Source organism: Erithacus rubecula, assembly GCF_903797595.1.
Source record: "Erithacus rubecula genome assembly, chromosome: 19".
NCBI lineage: Eukaryota > Metazoa > Chordata > Aves > Passeriformes > Muscicapidae > Erithacus > Erithacus rubecula.
In genome coordinates this window covers 9,277,164-9,299,543 of record NC_136671.1, presented here as the reverse complement: position 1 = coordinate 9,299,543, position 22,380 = coordinate 9,277,164, and the positions used below count along the sequence as shown (strand labels likewise).

At 52.1% G+C, this 22,380-nt stretch overlaps 1 protein-coding gene across 3 annotated transcripts in view; it reads left to right on the top strand.

Annotated features, from left to right (window-relative positions):
• The window catches only part of SGSM1 (small G protein signaling modulator 1), a 33,091-nt gene that overhangs the window by 5,241 nt on the left and 5,470 nt on the right, over positions 1 to 22,380 (top strand). For 2 of the 3 annotated variants that reach the window (XM_079322913.1, XM_079322912.1), the window contains exons 3-21: positions 3,748 to 3,823; positions 7,925 to 8,087; positions 8,770 to 8,922; positions 9,142 to 9,209; positions 9,337 to 9,482; positions 9,909 to 10,040; positions 10,564 to 10,688; positions 11,985 to 12,052; positions 12,374 to 12,537; positions 12,863 to 12,992; positions 14,265 to 14,435; positions 15,256 to 15,394; positions 15,845 to 15,909; positions 16,018 to 16,163; positions 16,649 to 16,777; positions 17,965 to 18,147; positions 20,135 to 20,206; positions 20,697 to 21,278; positions 21,931 to 22,055. In XM_079322913.1, coding sequence (XP_079179039.1) covers positions 3,760 to 3,823; positions 7,925 to 8,087; positions 8,770 to 8,922; positions 9,142 to 9,209; positions 9,337 to 9,482; positions 9,909 to 10,040; positions 10,564 to 10,688; positions 11,985 to 12,052; positions 12,374 to 12,537; positions 12,863 to 12,992; positions 14,265 to 14,435; positions 15,256 to 15,394; positions 15,845 to 15,909; positions 16,018 to 16,163; positions 16,649 to 16,777; positions 17,965 to 18,147; positions 20,135 to 20,206; positions 20,697 to 21,278; positions 21,931 to 22,055 — 2,825 coding nt within the window. In that variant the 5' untranslated portion in view covers positions 3,748 to 3,759. The remainder of the gene's footprint in view (positions 1 to 3,747; positions 3,824 to 7,924; positions 8,088 to 8,769; positions 8,923 to 9,141; positions 9,210 to 9,336; positions 9,483 to 9,908; positions 10,041 to 10,563; positions 10,689 to 11,984; positions 12,053 to 12,373; positions 12,538 to 12,862; positions 12,993 to 14,264; positions 14,436 to 15,255; positions 15,395 to 15,844; positions 15,910 to 16,017; positions 16,164 to 16,648; positions 16,778 to 17,964; positions 18,148 to 20,134; positions 20,207 to 20,696; positions 21,279 to 21,930; positions 22,056 to 22,380) is intronic. The other variant, XM_079322914.1, reaches the window with a different exon arrangement.

Genomic DNA, 22,380 nt, shown 5'->3' with positions numbered 1-22,380 from the left:
GTGTGTTTGACAAGCACCACAGGAATAGAACCAGCCACAGCGTGATCTTAGCTTAAATTAGGGTTGCAAGCACAGGTTTTTTGGCCAAAAGTTGATGCTCTGTGGCGAAAGTCTGGTGCAGAACATCATCAGCAAGCACACGTGGCTGGGATCACCCCTTTGTCCCCCAGGCTGCAATGTTGCATTATGGATCCTTCCATTAATGCATTTTAAATGAATTTCCCAGCAAACTGAATATTTGGGGTTCTTCTGCTCCCTTATCCCCCAAGGAGCCTCAGCCCAGTCCCCAGCTGTGAGCACATGTGGCTCCTGGGGAAGGGCTGGAATTCCCTCCTGTGTGCCACGTGGAGGATCCCTCAGCTGCAGGAGCTGCCATGTTTTATTCAGCAAGTGGTCATAAATAATGAAATAAGACTTTTAGAAAAGCCAGAGGTCCCAGTGGGCTGGAGGGTGATGGATGTTTCTGAGGCAGCAAGGATAGGGAGCTGCCAGATGGCTTTCAAGGCAAGTGCCTGCTGCCACCAGAGCTGTCCCTGTGCTGTCCCCTCGTGCCAGGGGCCACCAAAATGTCTCTGGGTGTAAATGGTGCCTGTGCCCTGCAGCTGGGGGTGTTCTGACTGACCCAAGCACAATTAATTGGGATTTTTTTATAGTGGTCAGCCAGTGAACTCTTGAGAAGTGGCAGAGCATGGCTGCAGCTCTCCATCTCCATCTTCATCTCTATTTTTTGCTGTAAATCCTTTGGGTTTGGGGTGGGATGCTCTCCCACTGCTTTGGCTCCAGTGTGTGGCTGCTGTGCCACAATTTTTGCTCATTTTTTGGTGTTGCATCTGGTGACCAGGAGCATCCCCACAGCTGCCCTGTGGCAATGTGAGCAAGCTTGACCCTGGAACAGGACTGGGAAAAGGATCTCCCTGGGGACTCTGTTTGCATCTGGCTTGCTGTAAATGATTTCACAGAGTTATGAGCATGGCCAGATAGACAGGAGGTGCTGTGCTTCCACAGAAATGCCTTAATAACCAGTGAAAGAGGCAGGAGAATAGACTGCAAATGATCCAGAGTGCAGATTATACAGGGAACAATCTGACCAGGTAGAGCAGTTGTGAGTGAATATTGCCTTGGACTAATCAAACCTGGAGTTCTTGGCTTGCTCCTGGTCCCTGCACCTCAGTGCTGGCTGTGGCTGGGACAATATTTGGCTTGTTCCAGCAGTGTAAATGACAACAGGGCAGGGTGACAGCAAAGCTGGACTTTGGATGATGCATATCCCTGGGAATTCTGTAGCAGAGAGGTCTCAGCCTTCACCCCTCCTTGAGGCTGGGGTTGTTGGACAGGTTTGATTTCACTTTCCTCCTCACAGCTGGAGCCAGGGGGGTTGTTTGTGTTGTTGTAGAATACTTGATGATATTCCTCTCGAGTTTACCTACAGCTAAATTATTAGTTGCTGTTTTAATTTCCTTTCTAATAAAAGAAGAGCAAACATCTCATTTCCCTAGGCTGGCATTGAGATCCAGAGTGGGCTGCTTCATCTGTTGGGATTGTTCTGGCTACAATCTGAGAATTAGCATCAAAATGCTGGGATGCAGCACATCCAGAGGCTGTTCCAGCCCTCTCTGTGGAGGGAGCCAAGTGTGGCTGAGCCCACATCCCCAGGGTGTCACAAACTCCTGGCAGATCCCAGCTGGCTGTGGAGGGCAGCTCCCAGTGGGGTCTGTCAGCAGTTCTGGGGTTCTCTGGCTCTGAGCTGTCCTACAGATGCCAACTGTGTCTGTTTGGGCAGATGTAAGATGGTTTTGTTGGAAAACTTGGTACGTAGAGAGGATTGGGATCTCTTGGCTGTATTCCCTGGAAGAGTTGAATTCTGTTCTGCAAGTGTCCCAGATGGAGCTTGGAGCAACCTGGGATAGTGGAAAATGTCCCTGCCCATGGCAGGGGGTGGAATGGGATGAGCTTTAAGGTCCTTTCCCACCCAAACCATTCCAGGATTCCAATATATCCCTTGTTTTGTGTTGTGTGTCTCTCTTTGGTCTCTACCTGCTGTTTGTGTTTGTCACACACTTCCAGTCCTTTGGACTTCATTTATTTTTAGCATTACAACCTCAGCCAACGCAGTGCAATTTTTTTAAATTTTATTTATTTTTAATGAGTAATTTTCCACTAAACTGTGTCTCTTGGAAGGTGTTTTGTTTGTGCCTCGAGCATGTAGGTGGTCTGTGCAGTGTTGGCACTGAAATTCCCAGTCAGAGCCAGGTCCTGCTGTCCTGGATGGTCCCCAGGCCCTGGACAGACAGATGGCACTGCCCTGGGGAAGGCACTGCAGGCATTGTGTCATTACACTGAAATTTCAAACAAATATTGGAATATACTGCTTATATTGGGATATTTCCTGGTTGAGTCAGAAGCTGAACATTGATTTTCAGGTGTATTTTTGGGAGGGGGTGTTAAAATCCTGATACCACCAGTGCTGCCATGAGTGTACATTTAATATCTGTGTGTTATTTTAATATCAGCTGGATGTGTGAGAGGGAAGTGCAGTGTCCTGCTGGCAGAGGAAGCTCAGCCTGCCTGGGTGAGGGTCAGGAGCCATCTGGAAGAGCCAAAATTCCAGGGAATCCCTAAGGACCCCAAGATGTGAACCTCCCTACCAGGGCTGCTCCCAGGGATGGCTCCTGGGCTGGGCAGGCTGCCAGAATACCTGTGGTGCATTTACAGGTGGAGTTACAGGTGTGTGCTGCTTCCCATCCCTGATCCAATCCTGCAGGAGGCAGATTTCCTTTATGGAGCTGTCAGCCATGCATAACTGACCTTGATTACACCTTGCAAAAGAGTTTAATTCCTCAAATGATGCCATTCAAGGTCTGTCATTCATGCAAGGTTTGCTTGGCCAAGTCTTGACCTGCTGTGTTTCCCTCCTCCCTGTGCCCTCAGGGAGAACACTTTGCTGAGCTGAGATTCCTTCACACCCTCAGCTCTGTGCTGGGAACACTTTCCCCTGTGTTTTCCCAAAGCAAGATGTTGTAGAAGCACTGGAAGATGAGATCCAGGCATGGTGGCAGCTGTGTTTGAAAGAAGTGGTTGGGAATATTGAAGGAGCAGAGATTCAGCTGGTTGCACAGGATTAGAGAGAGGACAGCTGGGGATGAAATCACCACTGGCAGGTTTGACCTCCTGTCTGCTCCCTGCAAAAAATACCCTCCTAATTTGTGTGGGGTCCTACTTGTTTTTGCCCCCTATAGTGAGCACTAAGTGGCAGCTTCCTCTGAGTGCCAGCTGTGAGTCAGAGGGCAGAGCTGCTGGCACTGCTGTGCCAGTGGAATTCCTGGGCACAGCTGGTGCCAGGTGATCACTGAATTGGGCATTGATGGATAGCTGCAGTCATTTGGGACAGCTGTGTCACAGGAAATTTGTCAAACAGAATGAGAGAACTGAACAATGCTGTAAAAACTTTAAATATGAGATTTGGCTACCTTTATTAGATGATTTTTTATCTAAGTGATGCTCAGTTCCCTCAGTGAATTCTCAGCACATGGTTTTCCTACTGTGAAGTTTCTCAAAAATGAAACAACCCTTTTTTTATATACCTGACTTTTTGAAATAGCTGGTGATGCTCAGCAGGCAGAGCTGCATCCATCCTCTGTGAGATCCTGGGAAAACCTGGGAGCAGAGGAGGTTCCTGTGCACCCACCCCACTGCAGCTCTCCTCTCTCTGATCCATGCTGAAATTCCATGTTTTCCCCTGTCCTGCAGGTGAAGCAGATCATGGAGGAGGCTGTGACAAGGAAGTTTGTGCATGAGGACAGCAGCCACATCATCTCCTTCTGTGGTGAGTCTCCCATGCTGGCCTGCACTGGGGTTTTGGTGCTCTGCCATTCCTGGGAACACTCTCCAGCTCCTTGGGCTGGGGAAGTGGGGGGTGCCAGAGGATGGAGTCCCTAAGGTCTTTGTGCTTAAAATATCTGTCTAAAGAAGGAGGGATGCTGTCAGTGTGTGCAGCTATTGAGGAAGGACTAGAAATAATATTTTATTTTAAAATTCCCTTGAGAATTGATTCAGCTGAAAGTCTATCAAGTCCAAATCTTTACTTTGCTGTTACAGTATAGGAGTTTATGGGAAGGAGGCTGGGCTGTCTCTTTTCCTGCTGGGCCCTCACATCAAGGACACTCAGGAGCCTGTTCCCAGCCCATGGCCCCTGTGTGGCATCGAAAGAGCAGAGCAGACTTCCAGGTGTGACTCATTCCCTGCTTTTCTGTGCAGCACCAGGCTGGGATTATTTATAGGCTCCTGCAATAGGGAGCTGAGGCATCCAGGCACAAAGTGCTCTTTGGTTCCTGGTGTCCCCTTCCTACTCCATCCATTCCTCTCACTGGAATGGTTCCTCCACCTTCCCTGGTGTTGTGGCTTTCCAGGAGCTGGCTGAGCTTATAAATAACCTCTTTTTCTGCCAAGCAGAGCGTGCTGCATGCCTGGCTCTGGCTGCCAGAGCTGCCCTTTTCCCTGGAGAGAGCTGCCTTCCCAGCAGAGCCCTCCTGACGGAGCCCTGTGTGCACAAACCCCTGGGGATGGAGCCAGTGGTGTGGCAGGGAAGGGCAGCAGCCCCTGGGCCCCTCTGGGTGCTCTGGGGGAGGTTTGGAGCAGACAAACACGAGCTGGCATCTGTCACATCCAGGCTGCCCTGGGAGGCTGATGGGGAGCCCAGGGTTTGGTGTCCACGTCAGCCAAGGCTGCTCAGCCCCAGGGGTTTGGATTGTCTCAGAGCTCTGGGCAGCTCAGGAATATCTTCAGTGTTTTACCAGCAGTCAAAGCTGCCCCCTCACCTGGTCTCTGCACCAGGGGTGTCTGCTGTAGATTATATCCTGAATATCCTGACACAGCTAAGCTCCAGAATTCCTCTGATTTTAGAATCCTAAATCCATTACCCCTGGATTTAGTAGAGCACGGGGAGAGTTTTTCCTATGGAAGCTGCACTTTCCCCTGTAGTTTTGCCAGCAGGAGTGATGTTTTGCATAGATTCAGATCTGGCACTGGGAACAGATGCTGCAGACAGCTGTGTCTTGATGCTCTGTGCCAGAGACCTTTCAGGAGCTGAGATTTCTCCCTGCCTGGCAGGAGCTGGGATGTGCTGCCCATGACCTGAGCACAGCAAGGGCACCAGTGCTCCTGTTTGTCTGCTGGGAATTTGGAATGGATAAATAGAATTTGGAATGGATAAAAGGAATTTGGAGTGGATACATGGATATATGGAATCTGGTGGCACTAGGAGCTCAATCTCTTGGGAGTGCAGCTGGGCAGGAGCAGCCCTGGCTGCTCACCCCTGTGGGTCCCTGAGCTTTCAGCACCAGCCTGAGATGGGCACTCCAAATGGGCACACCTGGCTGCAGTCCCAGGCAGGTGGGGCTGTTTGTCACTTGCATTTCAAGCAGTAGAAATGGAGCATAAGACAAATGAGGGACATGTTAGCTTTTCTGGCAAAGCCATGCTGCAGTTTGGGTTTTATTTTATTTGTGGCCGCACAACCCTGGGGCAGGTGGAGCCTTCTGGGCTTTGGGAGGGCTTGTGCAGGGCCTGGTTTCAAAGCCAGGTGTCCATGCAGTGGCTCTGCCTGGCTGCTGGGGGTCAGCAGGGCTGGGCTGGCCCAAATCTGTTGTTCTGCCAGCACAGGCTGTGTCTCAATGCCCCTCTGGTGCTGCTGCTCAGGCACAGCACAGAGCAGGATAATGAGCCTCTGCCAGCCTGGAGCTGCTGTGATGGGGCTGCATGGAATGCCTTTTCCTGTGTCTCCATGGAGTTGTTCAGCTGCAGGGAGAGGTGCCTTTCCAGGCAGGAGGTGAAGCAGCATCTGGTGGGTTCAGCTCAGCAGTGCTGGCTTCCCAGGGAGGAAGGAGCAGAACTCATTGTCAGGCCTGGATCAAGGGGCTGAGGACTGTGGGTCTGTGTGATTTTCCAGGGCTTTGATCAGCCTGTTTAATCAGTCTTTGTTTGGCACTAGACATCCATCCTGAGCCCTCCCAGGGGACTTTGGGAATGAGCTGCTGGCTGAGCCTGTGTGTGTGTGTTTGTCTTTCTGTGGAGTCATTGCTGGTTCCTGGGATCCCTGCTCACCATGGCAGGACAGGGAAGGTGTTTGGGGTTGTCTGGGCACCCACTGGGGTTTGGTGAGTGCCTCTGGGCAGGGTTCAGGACATGGAGCCTTCCAGAGGGGCTTGATGAGTCCCTGAGTACCAACAGAGTGCCCAAAGCCAGACTGAGCTGCTGGCATTGCTGTGGTTTATCTTTGTTCTTTCAGCTTTTCCAAAAAATGTTTGTATGAACACTGAGATTATTTTGGGGAAAATTGCTCCATTTTCTGTGCTGCTTTAGAAACCCTCAGTGTGCCTATCATTGCTCCTGAGCTTTCTTCTCCTGACTAAACCCATCCTCACTCCTCCTGTGCCCATCCCTCAGACTGTGCCAAAGGGAAAACCTCAAGGATTTGCTGGTTTCTCCACAATCCTCAAAAAACCCACAAGGAGAGTGTCAACCTGTTTGCCCAGCAGAGCAATTGCCCTGCCTAGAGAAGCTGTGCTGCTTGTTGTTAATTCCCATGTGGGATGGGATTGCAATTTCCTGAAGCCAAGGTGGGGATGTCTATGCCTTCAGATTTACTGTCTGGGGAGTTTTAGGAGTTTTCATTCATGTTTTCAAGGATGGTTGGATGGGGCTTAGAGCAACCTGGTCTAGTAGGAGGGGTCCTGATGAACAGTGCCTTTCTGGATTCCTTGTGGTCCCCTCAGAGGTGCAGTGAAGTCTCCACACTGTCCTGGTTTGAAGGACAGGTGTCTGCCAACAAAGACAGAAGCTTTTCTTTGAAATGGAGAATGTAAACCCCCTCCCTTCAAATTATTATAATTTTGAAATTAAGGGGCTCTCAGGCAAACATATGGGAATTAGGAATAACAGTTCTTTACTAGGAAAATTAAAATAGAAATACAGTATTACAAAGAACAATCCCAAAACACTGACAGAGTCAGAATCCAAGCTGACACCTGTCAGTCAGTCAGGGTGCTGGCAGCAATCCCATTCAATGGTGGCTGCATCCTCCTGCAGTGGCAGATGTGGTTCAGCTGGAGCAGTGCTCCTGTAGAAGGTGCATTTTCCTCTGAAGGTCCAGGGATGATGTGGAAAGGTCTGGTTTTCCTCTGGAATCATGTGAAAAAAGCCTGTCATGGTGTTCCGAATCTCAGTTTTTATCTAGGTAGGAAAGGCTTGGCTCCTCCCCTGGCTGGAGCATCTCCCAACGGGATGATGTAATTTTATCAGTCATGCACTGGGACTCAATGGCCCATGAACAGGAGATATCTCCTGGATGAAGGGTGGGTCATGGGAAAGATAAAGATGATTGCCCCAGCTGGTTTAAAGATGGCCCATTAGTAGATAATGTGTGCCACAGAGATAAGGGTCACTGCCACACCCAGTTTTAAACAATGGCCCATTAACAGGTGATAAATCCCACAGAGATAAGAATCGCTGCCACACCCAGTTTGTAACAACGGCCCATTAGCAGGTGATACCTCCTGGATGAAGGGTGGACCATGGGAAAGATAAAGATGGTTGCCCCAACTGGTTTAAAGATGGCCCATTAGCAGATAATGTGTGCCAGGAGATAAGGGTCACTGCCACACCCAGTTTTTAACAATGGCCCATTAACAGGAGATATCTACTAGAGGGAGGATGGGTTGTGGAAAAGGTAAAGATGACTGCACCAGCTGTTTTAAAGATGGCCCATTAGCAGAGGATATGTGCCACGGAGATAAGGAAATCAAAGCCAGGATTACATGGTGCTGATAGCTGTGTGTTACTGATGGGCCAATCACTCGAGGACTGGACTCCTGATCCCTGTGGGCTCTCCCAGCTGGGAATATCCCTCTCCTGGGTGTTATCTGTGCAGCTGCCGTGGAGTGCTGCGTGCTGTTCGGGCTGAAGCGGAGGGCGGCCGGCTTCCTGCGCAGCAACAAGATCGCAGCGCTCTTCATGAAGGTGGGCAAGAGCTTCCCCCTGGCAGAGGAGCTCTGCAGGAAGGTGCAGGACCTGGAGCAGCTCATTGAGAACGCGTAAGGCACCGCCGTGGCTGCCAGTCCTCTCTGCTTGCTTGGGTTTTGGGCTGGGAGGTGTGGTCTGGGTCCAGTTTGAGCCTTCACAGGAGGATTTGCTCCTTCTTCTGCTGGGTTTTTTTATACCTTGACCAAATTAGTTGCTGTTCTAGGGGTGTGGTTTAAATTCTGGCTCTCTGTGCCCCTGCTCTGGTGCTTCAGGGACAGCTGAGCACTCTGCTCCTGAGCTGTCACAGTTTATGGGCCACTTCACCAGGGCAGCTGGAACCACAGCCTGTCTCATTGTACAGGGCTTGAACCTGCAGTAATTCAGCTGCTGTTTGGGAGGGGATTACTCATCCTTGGACAATTAGTGGGGAGATGGATGGAGCAGCTACCTGCAGGCAGGAATTTTAAGCTGTCCTAAGAGGAGCTGCTCTGCCTGTGAGCTCAGCCATGAAAAGATGTGTGGGCTGGAGGACTCTGCTGAGGGAGAGGGGGGGTTTACAGTGAGAAACTGATTTTGTGGCCTCTGGTTGCAAATGCAGCTCCGGATTAGGGGATGGGGGACAGGAAGCACCTCCAGAGCTCTGTCCCAGGAAATTCCTGGTCCCCAAACCCTGGTGGCAGGAGTGCCCTGGGCTGCCTCAGAGTTCAGGGATGAGCCTGTGGTGGTGTTGTCTCTTGTTTTGTGCCTCTGAAGGCGGAACCAAGGCCAGGGGGTCCCGGAGAACGTGCGCAAGGTGCCGAAGATGCCCAACCTGTCTCCCCAGGCCATCAAGCACCTCTGGATCCGCACTGCCCTCTTTGAAAAGGTCCTGGATAAAATTGTGCACTATCTGGTGGAGAACAGCAGGTGAGCACCCGTGTCCCTGTCCAGGGCAGGTTAGTTAGGAGATGGTGATGCTTGCAGTGTGCTGCAGGAGGGTTGCTGCTCTCCAGGAATTTCTCAGCTGGCCTGTTTAGGGCTTCTTGCCCTCTCCCCATTAAGGGAAAATAGAGAAAGAGAAGGATTTAAACCACTGTCTATAACTTTGCAGTGCTCTAGCATTCTGCTGTCCTTTGTTTCTTCTAGTAAGTACTATGAGAAGGAAGCTCTGCTGATGGATCCTGTGGATGGGCCAATTCTTGCATCCTTATTGGGTAACATTTCCTCTACTTGCTTTCCCTCCTTGCTTTCCAAACCCACGCTCCCAAATCTGTGACCTGCAGATCCGGGAGGTGAGGACAGAGGATGGCTCCCTTATCTTTGGGGGGTTCCTCTCCACAGTGGGGCCCTGTGCACTGGAATACACGAAGATGAAGACTGCTGACCACTTCTGGACAGACCCCTCTGCAGATGAGCTGGTGCAGAGGCACCGGATCCACAGCTCCCACTGCCGCCAGGACTCGCCCACCAAGCGCCCGGCGCTCTGCGTGAGTGGGGCAGAAACCTCCCTCTGCTCTCACAGCCCCACAGCATCTCCCTTTGCTTGTGCAGCCCTCTGATGGGGGAAGTCTTTGAGGGAGAGGTGCTGGGAGTGTGGCACATGAGAGCCCTGGTGTGCCAGCCCCTCCTGGCACAGGGGCTGCGTGCCTTGGGACCATCGTGTGCGAACAGAAAGCTGAATCTGCTCTGGGCACTGCAAACAAAGCTCACTCCTGGGGCTTCTCTGAGCTTGGGCAGAGCTAGGAATCCCCTTAGAGGACCGACCCTGAATCCTCTTAGAGGACCCTGAGGGAAAGATTTCTGGTAGTGACTGTCATAAGTGTGTAAGTGAGGAGGGAATGAGGTGCAAGGGAAGCTTTTGGGAAGCCAGGGGATGTCTGTGCTCACCTCACATTTGTGTGTGTTTTCTGCAGATTCAGAAAAGACACTCCAGTGGCAGCATGGATGACAGGCCATCCCTGTCTGCCAGGGACTACGTGGAGTCCCTGCACCAGAATTCCCGAGCCACGCTCCTGTACGGCAAGAACAACGTCCTGGTGCAGCCGGTGAGCTCCTGCTGGGAACCTGCCCTTGGGCACTGCTCTGCTCCTCAGCACCTTGCTGTGCCCCAAACTGCTCTTGGAGGGAGAAAAGCATGTTTTTAATCTGGGAAGATAGTGAGTGCACTGTGTTTGTGGAGGTTTTGGTGATATAGATCCTCCCAATGGGATGAAAGAGCTCTGCTCCAGTCTGGGTGGAAACACAGGCTCCTCTCCCTGCCCATTCTTTACCACAAAATTCCTCCTCCTGTCCCATCCTGCTTCTTGTAGTCGAATAAATGAAGTACAAACTGCTTTTAGGTGGAGCTGTTAAGTTTTCCTTGCTGGGCAGTTGCTCTCAGCTTTTTTCCAAGGCTTTGAGATATCCTGGAGTCTCTGCCAGGATGTTTTCCAGGGACACAGTGGGTTTCTCCCTGGTGTGGCTGGGTGGGCTCAGGTGCAGCAGGCAGGGCTGTGTGAGACTGGGCTGCAGGGCTTTGTGTTTGTGGCACCTTCCAGCTCACTGTGGTGCTGTGTTTCTGTTCCCAAGCGAGATGACATGGAGGCAATCCCAGGGTACCTGTCCCTTCACCAGACTGCTGACATCATGGCACTCAAGTGGACCCCCAACCAGCTGATGAATGGCTCCGTGGGGGACCTGGACTATGAGAAGAGGTGACTGGCTCTGAGTGTGCCAGACCAGGAGGGGAAATGTTCCCCTGGGTCAGAGTTTGGATTTGGGATGCAAAGCCATCACTGTTTTCCTAGAGCAAAACCATCATCCTTGAGCCTGTAGTGGGAAGGTGGCAGGAGGTGCTGTGAGATGTGTCTGTGCTGGGGAGGAGTGGAGCTTGCTCCAAAACACACAAAGTGGTTTCACTTGTTCCCCTGAGGGATTTTCCCTCCCAGCACATTCTGCTCCTGGGTTTCTCCTGGCTCCAGGAAAGTGGGAGTGTTTAGGACACTGATGCATTGACCTAGAGTAGAGATCTTCTTCTGCAAAACTTGGTCTCAGTTTTGCTCATTGCCAGTTGTATTTTTTTTGGTTTTGTTTACCTGTGTTCTTTACATCTCCCTTTCTTCTTGTCCTCTGGGCTGTTCAGTTGTGCTTGGTGCCCTCCCCTAAAATCTGTTTCGATCTCTACACTCTTTTCTGAGTTCTTGCCTTGGGCATCAGCCTAAACTCTAAAAATTCCCAGTGTCAAGACGTGACCAAGGAAGAGAGGAGGCAGATGGCACAGTGGGTATGACTGTACAGGGAGTGACTCTTGCACACCTTCCTGTCCTTCACGAGCTGCTTTTAATATTATTTCAGCACTATTTTTGTGAAGTGGCAGATGCTGCTGTTGCTGCTCAGAATCTGGAGATTTGCTTTGTTGCAAAGAGGTGGGATGTGATTGAGTGCTGACACCCTTGGACAGCAGTGCTGGGCTCTCCACAGGAATGAACTCTACCTCTGCTCTGTCTGGTGGCCACCAGCATGTTCTAGATTTGCTCAGACAGCTTGAGGTGCCTGTGCTGAGGCAGCTCTAGAACAGAAGCAGCTGATACCAAAACTGTTGTGAGCTCTGAAAAAACCCCACAAACTGTGAGGGTTTATTTCCTCTCCCCAGGGCAGAGCAGCAGCCCATGCTTGGACCTCACTGCACATTTCCTTGGGCTCCAGGGCTGTTCCTGAGGGATTCTTGGGGTGCTCAGCTGTGCAGTCCCTCCCTGCAGTTTCCAGGATCCATGGACACATTTCCTGTGTCTGGGAGCAGTGTGAGGGCGGAGAAACCACCCAGGGCAGGCAGGACAGAGCTGGCTCAGGTGGCAGGGACAGTTCTGCTTCTGGAGGGATGTTGTCACTCATCAGGCTGGGATCTCATCCTTCCTGTGGCTTTGCCTGTTGCCAGGGGATCTGGAGCAGGATCTGGAGCTGCTGTGAGCAGCAGCAGAGCCTCTCACAGCTGCCCTGTGCCTCTGTTCCAGCGTGTACTGGGACTATGCCATGACCATTCGCCTGGAGGAGATCGTGTACCTGCACTGCCACCAGCAAGGTAAGGCCAGGGCTGGGCTGCTGGGGCTGGCACACGCTGCCCCTCCATCCCTCACCCCTGGGCATGCTTCTGCTCTGGCTCCAGGGTGGTCACTATCATTTAAGTGCTTCTAGGAAAGTCTTTCCTCAGCTCCTGGGGGAAATCAGTGCAGGGCTCTGATTTTCAAGGGAGTGATCCCAGCAAGCCTTTCCCAGGGCCTGCCTTATCATGGACTTACAGAAGAAGGAAGAAAGTCTTTATTTTCCATTGTTGAGCATTCCCTGCCCTCTGCCTGTGCTGTTCCCTCACTGATGACTGTGCTGCTCTCACTGTTGCCTACAGTGGACAGTGGTGGCACAGTTGTCCTGGTGAGCCAGGATGGCATCCAGAGGCCACCCCTGCGTTTCCCCCGTGGAGGACACTTGCTGCAGTTCCTGTCCTGCCTGGAGAATGGCCTCCTGCCCCACGGGCAGCTGGATCCCCCCCTCTGGTCACAGCGGGGGAAGGTGGGTGCCTGTTCCTGATGGGGTTCACATGTTCACCCCCCTCTGCCTGGCATTAGTGGCTGTTGTGTTTAAACAGTAAAATTAATGTGGTTGGGTTCAGCTCAGCTAAACAGACCCTTCTGGCAGCTCTGGGGGTGGTGTGGGAGGGTTTGGGTCTCTGGGCTGTACTTACCCTGTGGCCAGCAGGGTTGTGGATTCACCTGCCACTGGAAACTTGTTCCAGGGGCTGCTGGAGCCCAGGGAATGTGCAGACATGGCAAAGCACGGGGGGCAGGGGCTGGGGAAGGGAGGGGTGGCTGGTGAAGGGCACGTTCTGCTCCCCCAGGGAAAGGTGTTTCCCAAACTGAGGAAGAGAAGCCCCCAGGGCTCCTCTGAGTCTGCATCTGACAAGGAGGATGATGAAGCCACGGATTATGTCTTCAGGATCATCTACCCTGGCACACAGGCTGAGTTTGGTGAGTGCAGGGCAGGCTTTGGGGGGGTGTAGGAGCTGGGACATGATGGGCACAGGGCAAAGCAGGAGGTGGCTCCAGGGGAGGGGCTCTGCTTGTGCCAGTGCTGCCTGATCCTAAATGTCACCATTCCTCCCTGGGGGGGGTGGGAGGCCCTGGCACAGAGAAGTTGTGGCTATGCCATCCCTGGAAGGGTCCAAAGCCAGGTTGGGTGGGGCTTGGAGCAAGCTGGGGTCATGGAAGGTGTCCCTGCCCATGGCAGGGTGTGGAACTAAATGATCTCTAAATTCCCTTCCAACCCAAATCATCCCATGATTCTATGTTTGGCTTTTTTAAATATATTTTAACTTCCACTTACTACTGAGTACTTTGTTTCTGCAGCTGCACAACAGCATTAATGGTCAGAAAAAAACGCTCTGACACATAATTTCAGCCAAAAAAAAAATTAACTTTGGTCACTTGGGGGCCACCTTCTGCCATCACAAGCCCCTAGGGCTGACTCTTCTCTTGCTGCCCCCAGGCTGCACTAAATCCAGGGATGTTCCTTCAGTGTGGCTCCTGCAGCACCAAGGGGAGGTCACAGCACCCTGCTCTGGGTGCTGCCAGGCTGCACCCACCTGCCTTCAGCCCCTAACTCAAGGGAGGGGATCCTGCTGGATTCTCCAAACCAGAAATGCCTCTTGATGTCTGGTGGTGAATGGTCTGAACTTGGCTGAAATGTCTGTACATTTGTCCTCACTCTTCTGTGAGATGCCAAGAACTGTTTTCTGACCTCTGAGGAGGTGACTTTTTAAGGGGGAAGGCATAATAAGTTTTAGGTAGAAGTTTAAGTTTTAGGTAGAAGTTTGAGTTTTAGGTAGAAGACTTGTGTTTTTTAAAAAAGCTCTGAAATCTAATGGAAACCTTTTTCCTATATTTTAGAGGCTATGAGGGAGAAATTACATCTGCTGTGACTCCTCCATAACGTCAGTTGAGATTATACTTGGTTCTCCCTGTCTTTAGCTGACTAACACAACTCAGTGAGTCAGATGAAAACCTGATTGAAGCTAAAGCAGCAGACAGAGATGTGCCTTTCTGCCTTTTGATCTACCCCTTAAAATTCCATGCTGGGGGCCACATTTTCTGGGAAATGAATTGCTGCCATCTCCTCAGCTGGCATCATCACAGCCTGTGCTGTTCCTCAGCCAGGGGTGGAACTGCATCATTCTCCCTTCTCCACGGATTCTTCTCTTCTCCCCTTTCACTGGTGCCTTTGTCCTCTCTCTGTGTCTCTAGTTGCCATTAATGGTGCTTTTCACCCATACATTGCACCTGTGACTGCTGGGAGAGGGAAGATGATGAAGATTCCAGCTGGAAGGAAGATGGTGGTGATCCCTAAATGGTGTCTGAGCCTCCCTGGCACATCCCGAGCTCTCCGTGCTGCTCTGGGCTCCTCTTGGCATCAGAGTAATGAGCTGTTGGTTGAGTCTGGTGCTCAGCTCGCCTGTGTTGTCACTTGAGAGGTCCTGCAGAGCTGTCCCTGTCACCACTGACTGTCACTGACCCATCAGGGAGGGGAAGGGACTTTTGTGGGAATTATTCAATATTTTTCCTGCCAATGTCCTTTATCACGAGCAGGGAGAGCCAGTGAGACCAGGGGAGAGTGAGGACACCTTTGCCCAGCCAGAAGATGAAATTTCTACAGTTTAATTTCCAAAAAGGATCATTCCTCATGGGCTGGGCTGTGTGTGGGTGGTACCTGAGCAGGACCCAAGGCCTTTGCAGTAGCACTTTGGGTTTAAGCAGGGATTAACAAGTGACAACATGCAGAGCTCCTGCTGTCCCTCTCAACCCCTTCATCAAGTCTTCATCTCCTGTCTTGTGATTTGGGTGCTCCCTTCTTTCCCTGAACTGGATGGGATATTTTGAGAGATGGGCATTTTCCCTTCCAGTAATCTGCTCTTCCTGGGACAGCAGCTGATTTCCATCCTCTTTTCTCTCTGGAGCCTCTGTGTTGGGTGTTGGGTTTCTGCCTTGGTCAGCACGAAGCAGTTGAAGATCAGCTCTCTGAATTAGCTGGTTAATTAGTGATGGTTCTCTCTCATCAGTGCTCTTGGTTCCCTTTCCTTTCTCCTGAGCTCACCAGTGCTGTGATTCCCTGGTGGGTCCTGCTTTGCTGGCAAGAGTGGGATGTTGCATTGCCAATGAAAACTCTCTCTCTGTTGTGGCTCCCTGACTGCAGGGCAGTGCCAGGCTGTAGCTGATGCTCCTCTCTGCCCTCCTGCAGTGCCCCAGGACCTGATGGACACTCCAGGGGCTGTCCTGCCCCCCATGTGGCAGCCCAGCACCCGCAAATCCTCCTGCTCCTCCTGCTCCCAGAGCGGCTCCTCGGACGGGGGCCCTGCCAATGGCTGCAGCCACGAGAGGTACGAGGGCACAGGGGCACTCAGAGCCAGGGCTCAGTGCCCAGGGGCCTGGCAGGGCCAGGGGAGGTGGCTGAGCTGGGGCTTGTCCCTGCATCTCCATAGCTGGCAGCAGGAATTCTGCTCTGAACCCGGGCAGCGTCCCTGTGAATCTCTGCAGGCAAAGCTGGGTCTATGGGATCAAAGCCAGGCTTGAGGGGATGCACAGGAGCCTTTTCTCCCTTCACATCCTGTGAGGCTAATTAGAAATTCCATTTAGGCTTTAGTACCTTTTTGACCCTCTGATGTTTCATTATTCTGAAGTTCATGGATAATTTGGTCAGGGTTTTTTCACTTGCATTCAGAATTGTATTTGTATTATTGTCCATTACTTGGACCTAGCTTGCTGTGCACACTCTTAAAAGTGATGCACAGCCTGATTGTTATAAACATCCTTTGTGTTTTTATTGGCAGAGCTCCACTGAAGCTGCTGTGTGACAACATGAAGTACCAGATCCTGTCCCGAGCTTTCTATGGATGTGAGTACCTGTCACACTGCTGTTGCCTTGGGATGAGTGATGGGATGAAGGATGCTCTTCACCCTCATGTGGAGTTCCCCAGCTGAGGGTGAGGTGTCCCTGCTGCAGGGCTGGCCTACTGCAGACACCTGTCCACGGTGAGGACTCACCTGTCAGCCCTGGTCAACCACAGCATCGTGTCCCCCGACGTGCCCTGCAGCGCCAGCGCGGGGCTCACCGTGGACATCTGGCACAGATACCTGCAGGACAGCTCGGTAGGGCCACCCCTGGGGACACTGCTGGCACCAGGGAGCCCTGGGCAGTGTCACTGGAGTGGGTGCAGCGTGGGGAGGTGGTGGAACACGGGAAGGAGTGAAGGCAGCCAGGCTGCACAGAGCCTAATCCTTGGCACGTGAGAGCTGAGGAGTGAACACTGCTCTTCTTAAAGAGCTTCTGCTCTGAGCCTGCCTGCAGCAGTGTCTGTCACCCAGCTGCTGCTGTCCTGATGTGCTGCCAGCTCAGAGGCACAGCAGTGGCCCTGGGTGACTTTAGTGGGCCACTCTTCGGTGTGGAAAGCCAAAATGTCCACCCTGGCTCTACTTAAGCCCAGGCAGGGTTCTGAGGGATCAAATGGGCAGCAGGACTGGGGTTGGTCGGGGTCTGGGGGTGCTCTGGGTGCTGAAAGGTGCCACAGCCAGGGGACACTTGTACCTCTGATGTCCCAGCTGTGTCTGTGCCCTGAGCCAGGCTCTTCCCACAGAGTTATGAGGACCAGGAGCTGCTGAGGCTGATCTACTACGGTGGGATCCAGCACGAGATCAGGAAGGCGGTGTGGCCCTTCCTGCTGGGCCATTACCAGTTTGGGATGACAGAGGCCGAGAGGAAGGAGGTAGGTGAGGGTGTGCTGCCAGCTCAGCTGCCCAGTGGAAGGGTCTGTTAGCCCTGTGAGCCCTCATGGCCACTCTGGGCTGGGCTGTAGGAGTGGGGTCAGCAGGAATTCATAGGCACAAGCTTGTCACATCTCCTCATGCTCAGTGCCTTGTGCACCTTGGGAGGGCAGGGTGGAGGTGGACGGGCATTTTTCCATCCAAATTTTGGCCACATTTTGTGCATCAGTGTTTTGGTTTGCAGGAGAGGTGTCTGCCAATAAAGGCAGGAGTTGTTTTTTAGAAATGGAGAATGTAAACCCTCTTTGCTCTAAATTGTTATAATTTTGAAATTAAGGGGCTCTTAGGCAAAAATATGGGAATTAAGAATAACAGTTCTTTGCTAGGAAAATTAAAATAGAAATACAGTATTACAAAGTACAATCCTAAAAACACTGACAAAGTCAAAATATAACTTAATACTTTGTCAATTAGAGTGTTGGTAGCAGTCTAATTAAATGGTAGCTACAGTCTTTTTGCAGTGGCAAATGTAGTTCAGTTGAAGCAGTGCTCTGTAAAAGGGTGCAGTTTTCTTCTGAAAGTTTAGGGATGATGTAGAAAAGTCTGCCTTTCCTTTGGAATCCAGTGGAAAGGAGGTATTTTAGTTTTTAAAATTTCAGTTTTTATCTAGATAGTAAAGGCTTGGCTCCTCCCCCTGGCTAAAGCATTTCCCAGTGAGATAATGTAATTTTATCAGTCATACAGTGGGACTTAATGGCCCATTAGCAGATGATAATTTCTTGGAAGGCAGATGGATTGTGGAAAAGATACAGATGATTGCCCCAGCTGGTTTAAAGATGACCCATTAGCAGATAATATGTGCCATGGAGATAAGGATCACTGCCCCACCTGGTTTTAGCAGATGGTGACAGAATACACATTTCTGGCCACATCAACCCAACACACCTGGTTTTAAACATGGCCCATTAGCAGATAATATATGCCACGGAGATCAGGGTCACTGCCCCACCTGGTTTCAGCAGATGGTGACAGAATGCACATTTCTGGCCACATCCTGTACTGCACCCCAAGGCACTCGGGCACTGTGCAGGGTGGGGGTGGCTGTACCCCACAAACCACAGCTGACAGCAATGTGAGCAGGTTTGGGCTGCCCAGGGCCAGCCTCCCCAGCCTTTTCCCTGGTGTGCAGGCTGACGAGCAGACGCGGGCATGCTACGAGCACACCATGGCAGAGTGGCTGGGCTGCGAGGCCATCGTCCGGCAGCGCGAGAAGGAGTCCCACGCCGCCGCCCTGGCCAAGTGCTCCTCGGGGGCCAGCCTGGACTCACACATCCAGAGGATGATGCACAGGGACTCCACCATCAGCAACGAGGTGAGGGCGTGGGGGGGTTGGATGCTGATGCTTTGAGGAGCTGGAACAGAGGTTGCACAGAGTTCAGGGGAATAAAATGGGGATTTATTGAGATCGCCCTGGCAGTACCAGTGCCTGGATGGCTCCAAGGTGGAAGCAAAAAAGAGCTTGGTCACATGGTCTCACATCTTTATAGACTTTAGTCTATTTGCATACAGGAATCAACCATCCAATTAATAATCTCAAATTGTAAGGTTTCATGCTCCTTGCTTGCTTGCTGGCCTACCCTCCTCTTTTCACGTTGTTTATGCTCAGGGCCTGGAGTTTGAAGAAATTGTCCTTGAGTCAGTAGCTGAAATCAGATTATTTTGTCTTCATCACCCCAAGCACAATGGAAAAGGATACCCAAGCAGAACAGAAAACTCAGAACTTAAGGCATCAGGTCCTGCCTCCTCCCCTGACCTGTGCCCACCTGTGTGTCTTTTCCTCACTGTGTTCCATGGAAGTGAGGTGCTCATTGCCTGGTGTGCCTGGGGCACATCAGGATTAGCTCCATGGAACGTGGTTTGAAGTAGGGGTGAGGAGGAAGAGCATGTTCCTGGCACTGGGCTTCCTGGCTCCCTTTTCCAGCATGGAAGAAGCCTCAGCACACACTCAGTACACTGTGTCATCCATGGGGACACCAGCACCTTGGGACTGGCTTTTAGCAATGCAGTGAGGAATGAGATCCACAGCCCAAACCAAAGGGTGTGGAGGGAAAAGCCTGTGGAAGGAAAGGCAGTCCTGGGAACAGACTCCAGGAAGTGTTTCCATGAGAGGTTTGTCCTTGGAGGAGAAAAGCCCAGCATGGCAGAGCATTCCCTGACCTCAGGCTGCTGGCCCAGAGCACTGAACACTTCATCTGCTTCCCTCTGGGAACTTTGTGTGGGTGCTTTGGGAAGGAGATGAGCTCAGCCCCAATCCTGCAGGCTACATGTGTGCCCAGAGATGCAGGGAAGGCAGGTGTGAGCCAGGGGCAGGGTGGAACTGGATGATGCAGCTCTCAGGGTGAGCAGAGGCGCTGCCCCCTTGGCTGAAGCCCTGGGAATCATTCCCATCCCCTCAGCATCTCCACTCCTTTCTTTGTACCCTCGTGTGCCTCTTCTGGGAGCAGGCACTGGGAAGGGAGCTGGCAGAGTGAACACACGCAAAGTTCCCCCCTTTTCCCATCCCAACCTGAAATTTCCTGTTTTAAGTGCTCCCATGGTAATGGAGGAAAACTGTCACCCTTCCTCTCCTCAACAGAGCCCTGCCCAGCAAACACCCACAATACAAGGGTGGGGACAACTGCTGTTCTGAATGTGCTGTATTTTCTTAAAATCCTGCTGTTTGAGTGTGGTATCATGGCCTTGCTCAGTTAACAGGGATTACTTGCTCTCACTGAGGGCTGGTTGAGGGACCCCACAGAGCTGAGCATGGAGCTGGTGCCTGTAAAGCCCAGCCCTTCCCTCTGTGCTCCAGCTGGAAGCCAGAACAGGGTGCTCGTGACTTTGAGAGGAGCTGCTTCCACTGAGTCTGGCTTAAAACATCAATATTTGTCCTTGAAGAAAAGGAAAAAAAGCACGAATATGCTTGGAGGGACTGTTTTACAGCCTGACTTCATCGTTTATGTAAACTGAGCTGGGCTGAGCTGCATTGCTGCCAAATTAGGACAGAGATTTGTAGAAATTTGCACTGTAGGGAGGCAGCATGACCTCTGTGCAGAGGAAAGCAGCTCCTGCAGACCCAACACACAGCACCTGAACAAGTTCACTGACCTGAGGCTTTGGCTTTGTCACCTTCCCAGCAGTGCTGGGGGTCGAGGCAGGGCACAGCACAGCAGCGTTGATGTGACAGGAACATCCCCCATGGGTCAGATATTTACTGCATGCATTTTCTGCTTGTTCTTCACCTGCACAAGTGCCAGCTCTGCTAGAGTTCCCTCACCCTGACTGTTTTTCTTTGCTCTCTCACTGCCCTTGCCCTGCAGTCCTCGCAGAGCTGCAGCTCCGGCCGGCAGAACCACGCCCGGCTGCAGAGCGACTCCAGCTCCAGCACCCAGGTGAGCACCTTGTCCCTCCACTGCTTGTCCCCACGCCTCTGCCTTGGCTTGGCCTGAGCCCTCAGCACTACCACAGTGATTTCTGGCAAGCAGAAGCAGTTGGAAGAGGGAAATGAGTCCCCAAGCTGCTTTGGAGCCACTGATGTCAGAACTGTGCTCTGCTTGTGGTGTTCAATGTTCACCTGCCAGCTCTGCTCCGTGGCCTCACACCTCAAGGCCCATGGCTGCTCCCTCTGGTCATGCCCAGGTGTTCAACACTTCTTGAAGTTTCTGCCCACTATATAATGCCAAGCAAAGCATAGTCCTTCAGAGCAGGGATTTGTGGGCTTGGGGTTTTGCAAACGACTAAGTGCTGACTCAAATCCAGAGAGAAGGAGCCAAAGGGGGATTTTCCTCCCTCTCCACTGCTGTGAATTTGGGCACTATGAGTACACAGCTCTTGGGGATGTTGTGCCCGTGTTCCTAACTGGGATATCTTCCCACTCTGCAGGTGTTTGAATCTGTGGATGAGGTGGAACAGACTGAAGTAGATTCTCAGCTGGAAGATGGCAAACAAAGCAAGATTCCCAATGGGACAGTCCCCAATGGCACGTGCTCCCCTGATTCTGGGCACCCCTCTTCCCAAAACTTCTCCATTACTTCGGGCTTCTCAGAGCGCAGCTTCAGCAACGAGGACAGTGCCCTGGAAACCACCAAATCCTCCTCCAGCTCCCAGGGAAAGGCTGCAGGGTCTGATGTGCCAGCCCCACAGGACATGGATGGTGTCCAGCAGGAGAACCTGCAAGGCCAGGACAGCCTGGAAGGTGAATTTTCCACTGGTGGAAGCGTGGACTTTGTCCCCATGGGTGAGGGCTCGGCGGGGCTGCTGCGTGACAGTGACACTGTGGCCCTGACTGTGGTGGAGAGCTGGGCAGACAGCGAGGCTGAGAAGCAGAGCCTGGTGGAGAGCGAGGACAACCTCTCTGAGGAGCCAGAGATGGAGAGCCTGTACCCACAGCTGGACTCTCTGACTGTCACTGATCTGACCAGCACTGAACCAGCTGCTCTGTCCTCCACGGGTGTCACCTACTCTGTAAGTACAGACCTGGCCAGGGGGTTCCTTCCTGGCTGCCTCACAGAACCCCAGAACCCTCTGGAGATCATCCAGTCCAACCCCTCTGCCAAGGGGTAGGTGACACAGGAATGTGTCCAGGTGGGTTTGGGGTGTTTCCAGAGAGGGAGATTCCATGTTCTGTCTGGGCAGCTGTTCCAGGGTTCTGCCACCCTGCAGGGAAAGAAGTTTTTCCTCATGTTGAGGTGGAACTTGTATTTGTTTAAGGCCATTGTTCCTTGTTCTGTCATTTGGTACCACTGGAAAGAGTGGCATTCTCCTCTTGGCACATGATTTGAGATGTTTATATGGATTAATGAGATTTCTTCTCAGTCTTCTCTTCTCCAGACTGACCAAGCCCAGCTCCCACAGTCTGTCCTCATCACAGAGATGAGGACCCCAAATAACCTCTCTGGCCTCTACTGGACCCTCTCTGGCAGCTCCTTGCCTTTCCTGAGCTGTGGAGTGCAGAATTGAGCAGATGTGCCTCACTGAGTGGAGGGGCAGGATTTACCTGCATTTAGCTGTAGCTGAGCATAGAGGGGCTCCCACCTTCCACCCAAATTCTGCCCTTGTGACTCTCTCCCTCCTTTTTACTGGGAAGCAAATCAACTCTGCTCTTGTTTTTGGGCAGCCAGAGCTGCTGGACATGTACACGGTGAACCTGCACCGCATTGAGAAGGACGTGCAGCGCTGTGACCGCAACTACTGGTACTTCACCCCTGCCAACCTGGAGAAGCTCCGCAATGTCATGTGCAGGTGGGGGCTGCCAGGGGCTGCCTGGGCTTCACCTGCAGGCTGGAGCCTCAGGCTGTGCTGTGGTTATGGAGTTTTGCTGCTTGCTGTCCTCCCTTCATCATCCCAGCAGTGGGACACAACTCTGTGGTTTTCAGAGTGAGGTGTCTGGCTGTCCTTTCCCATCACTGCTGTGTCCTGGGGTTTTGGCCAAGGCAGAGGCTCCCTGGGCTGCCCAGGAAGCCAGTGCAGCTGTTTTAATGAGGATCAGCCCACAGAGCTGTAGTGCTAATGAGAAAGTGCCTGAAGCACCTGAATGGTTTATGCCTGTCCAAAATCCCCAGAGAGA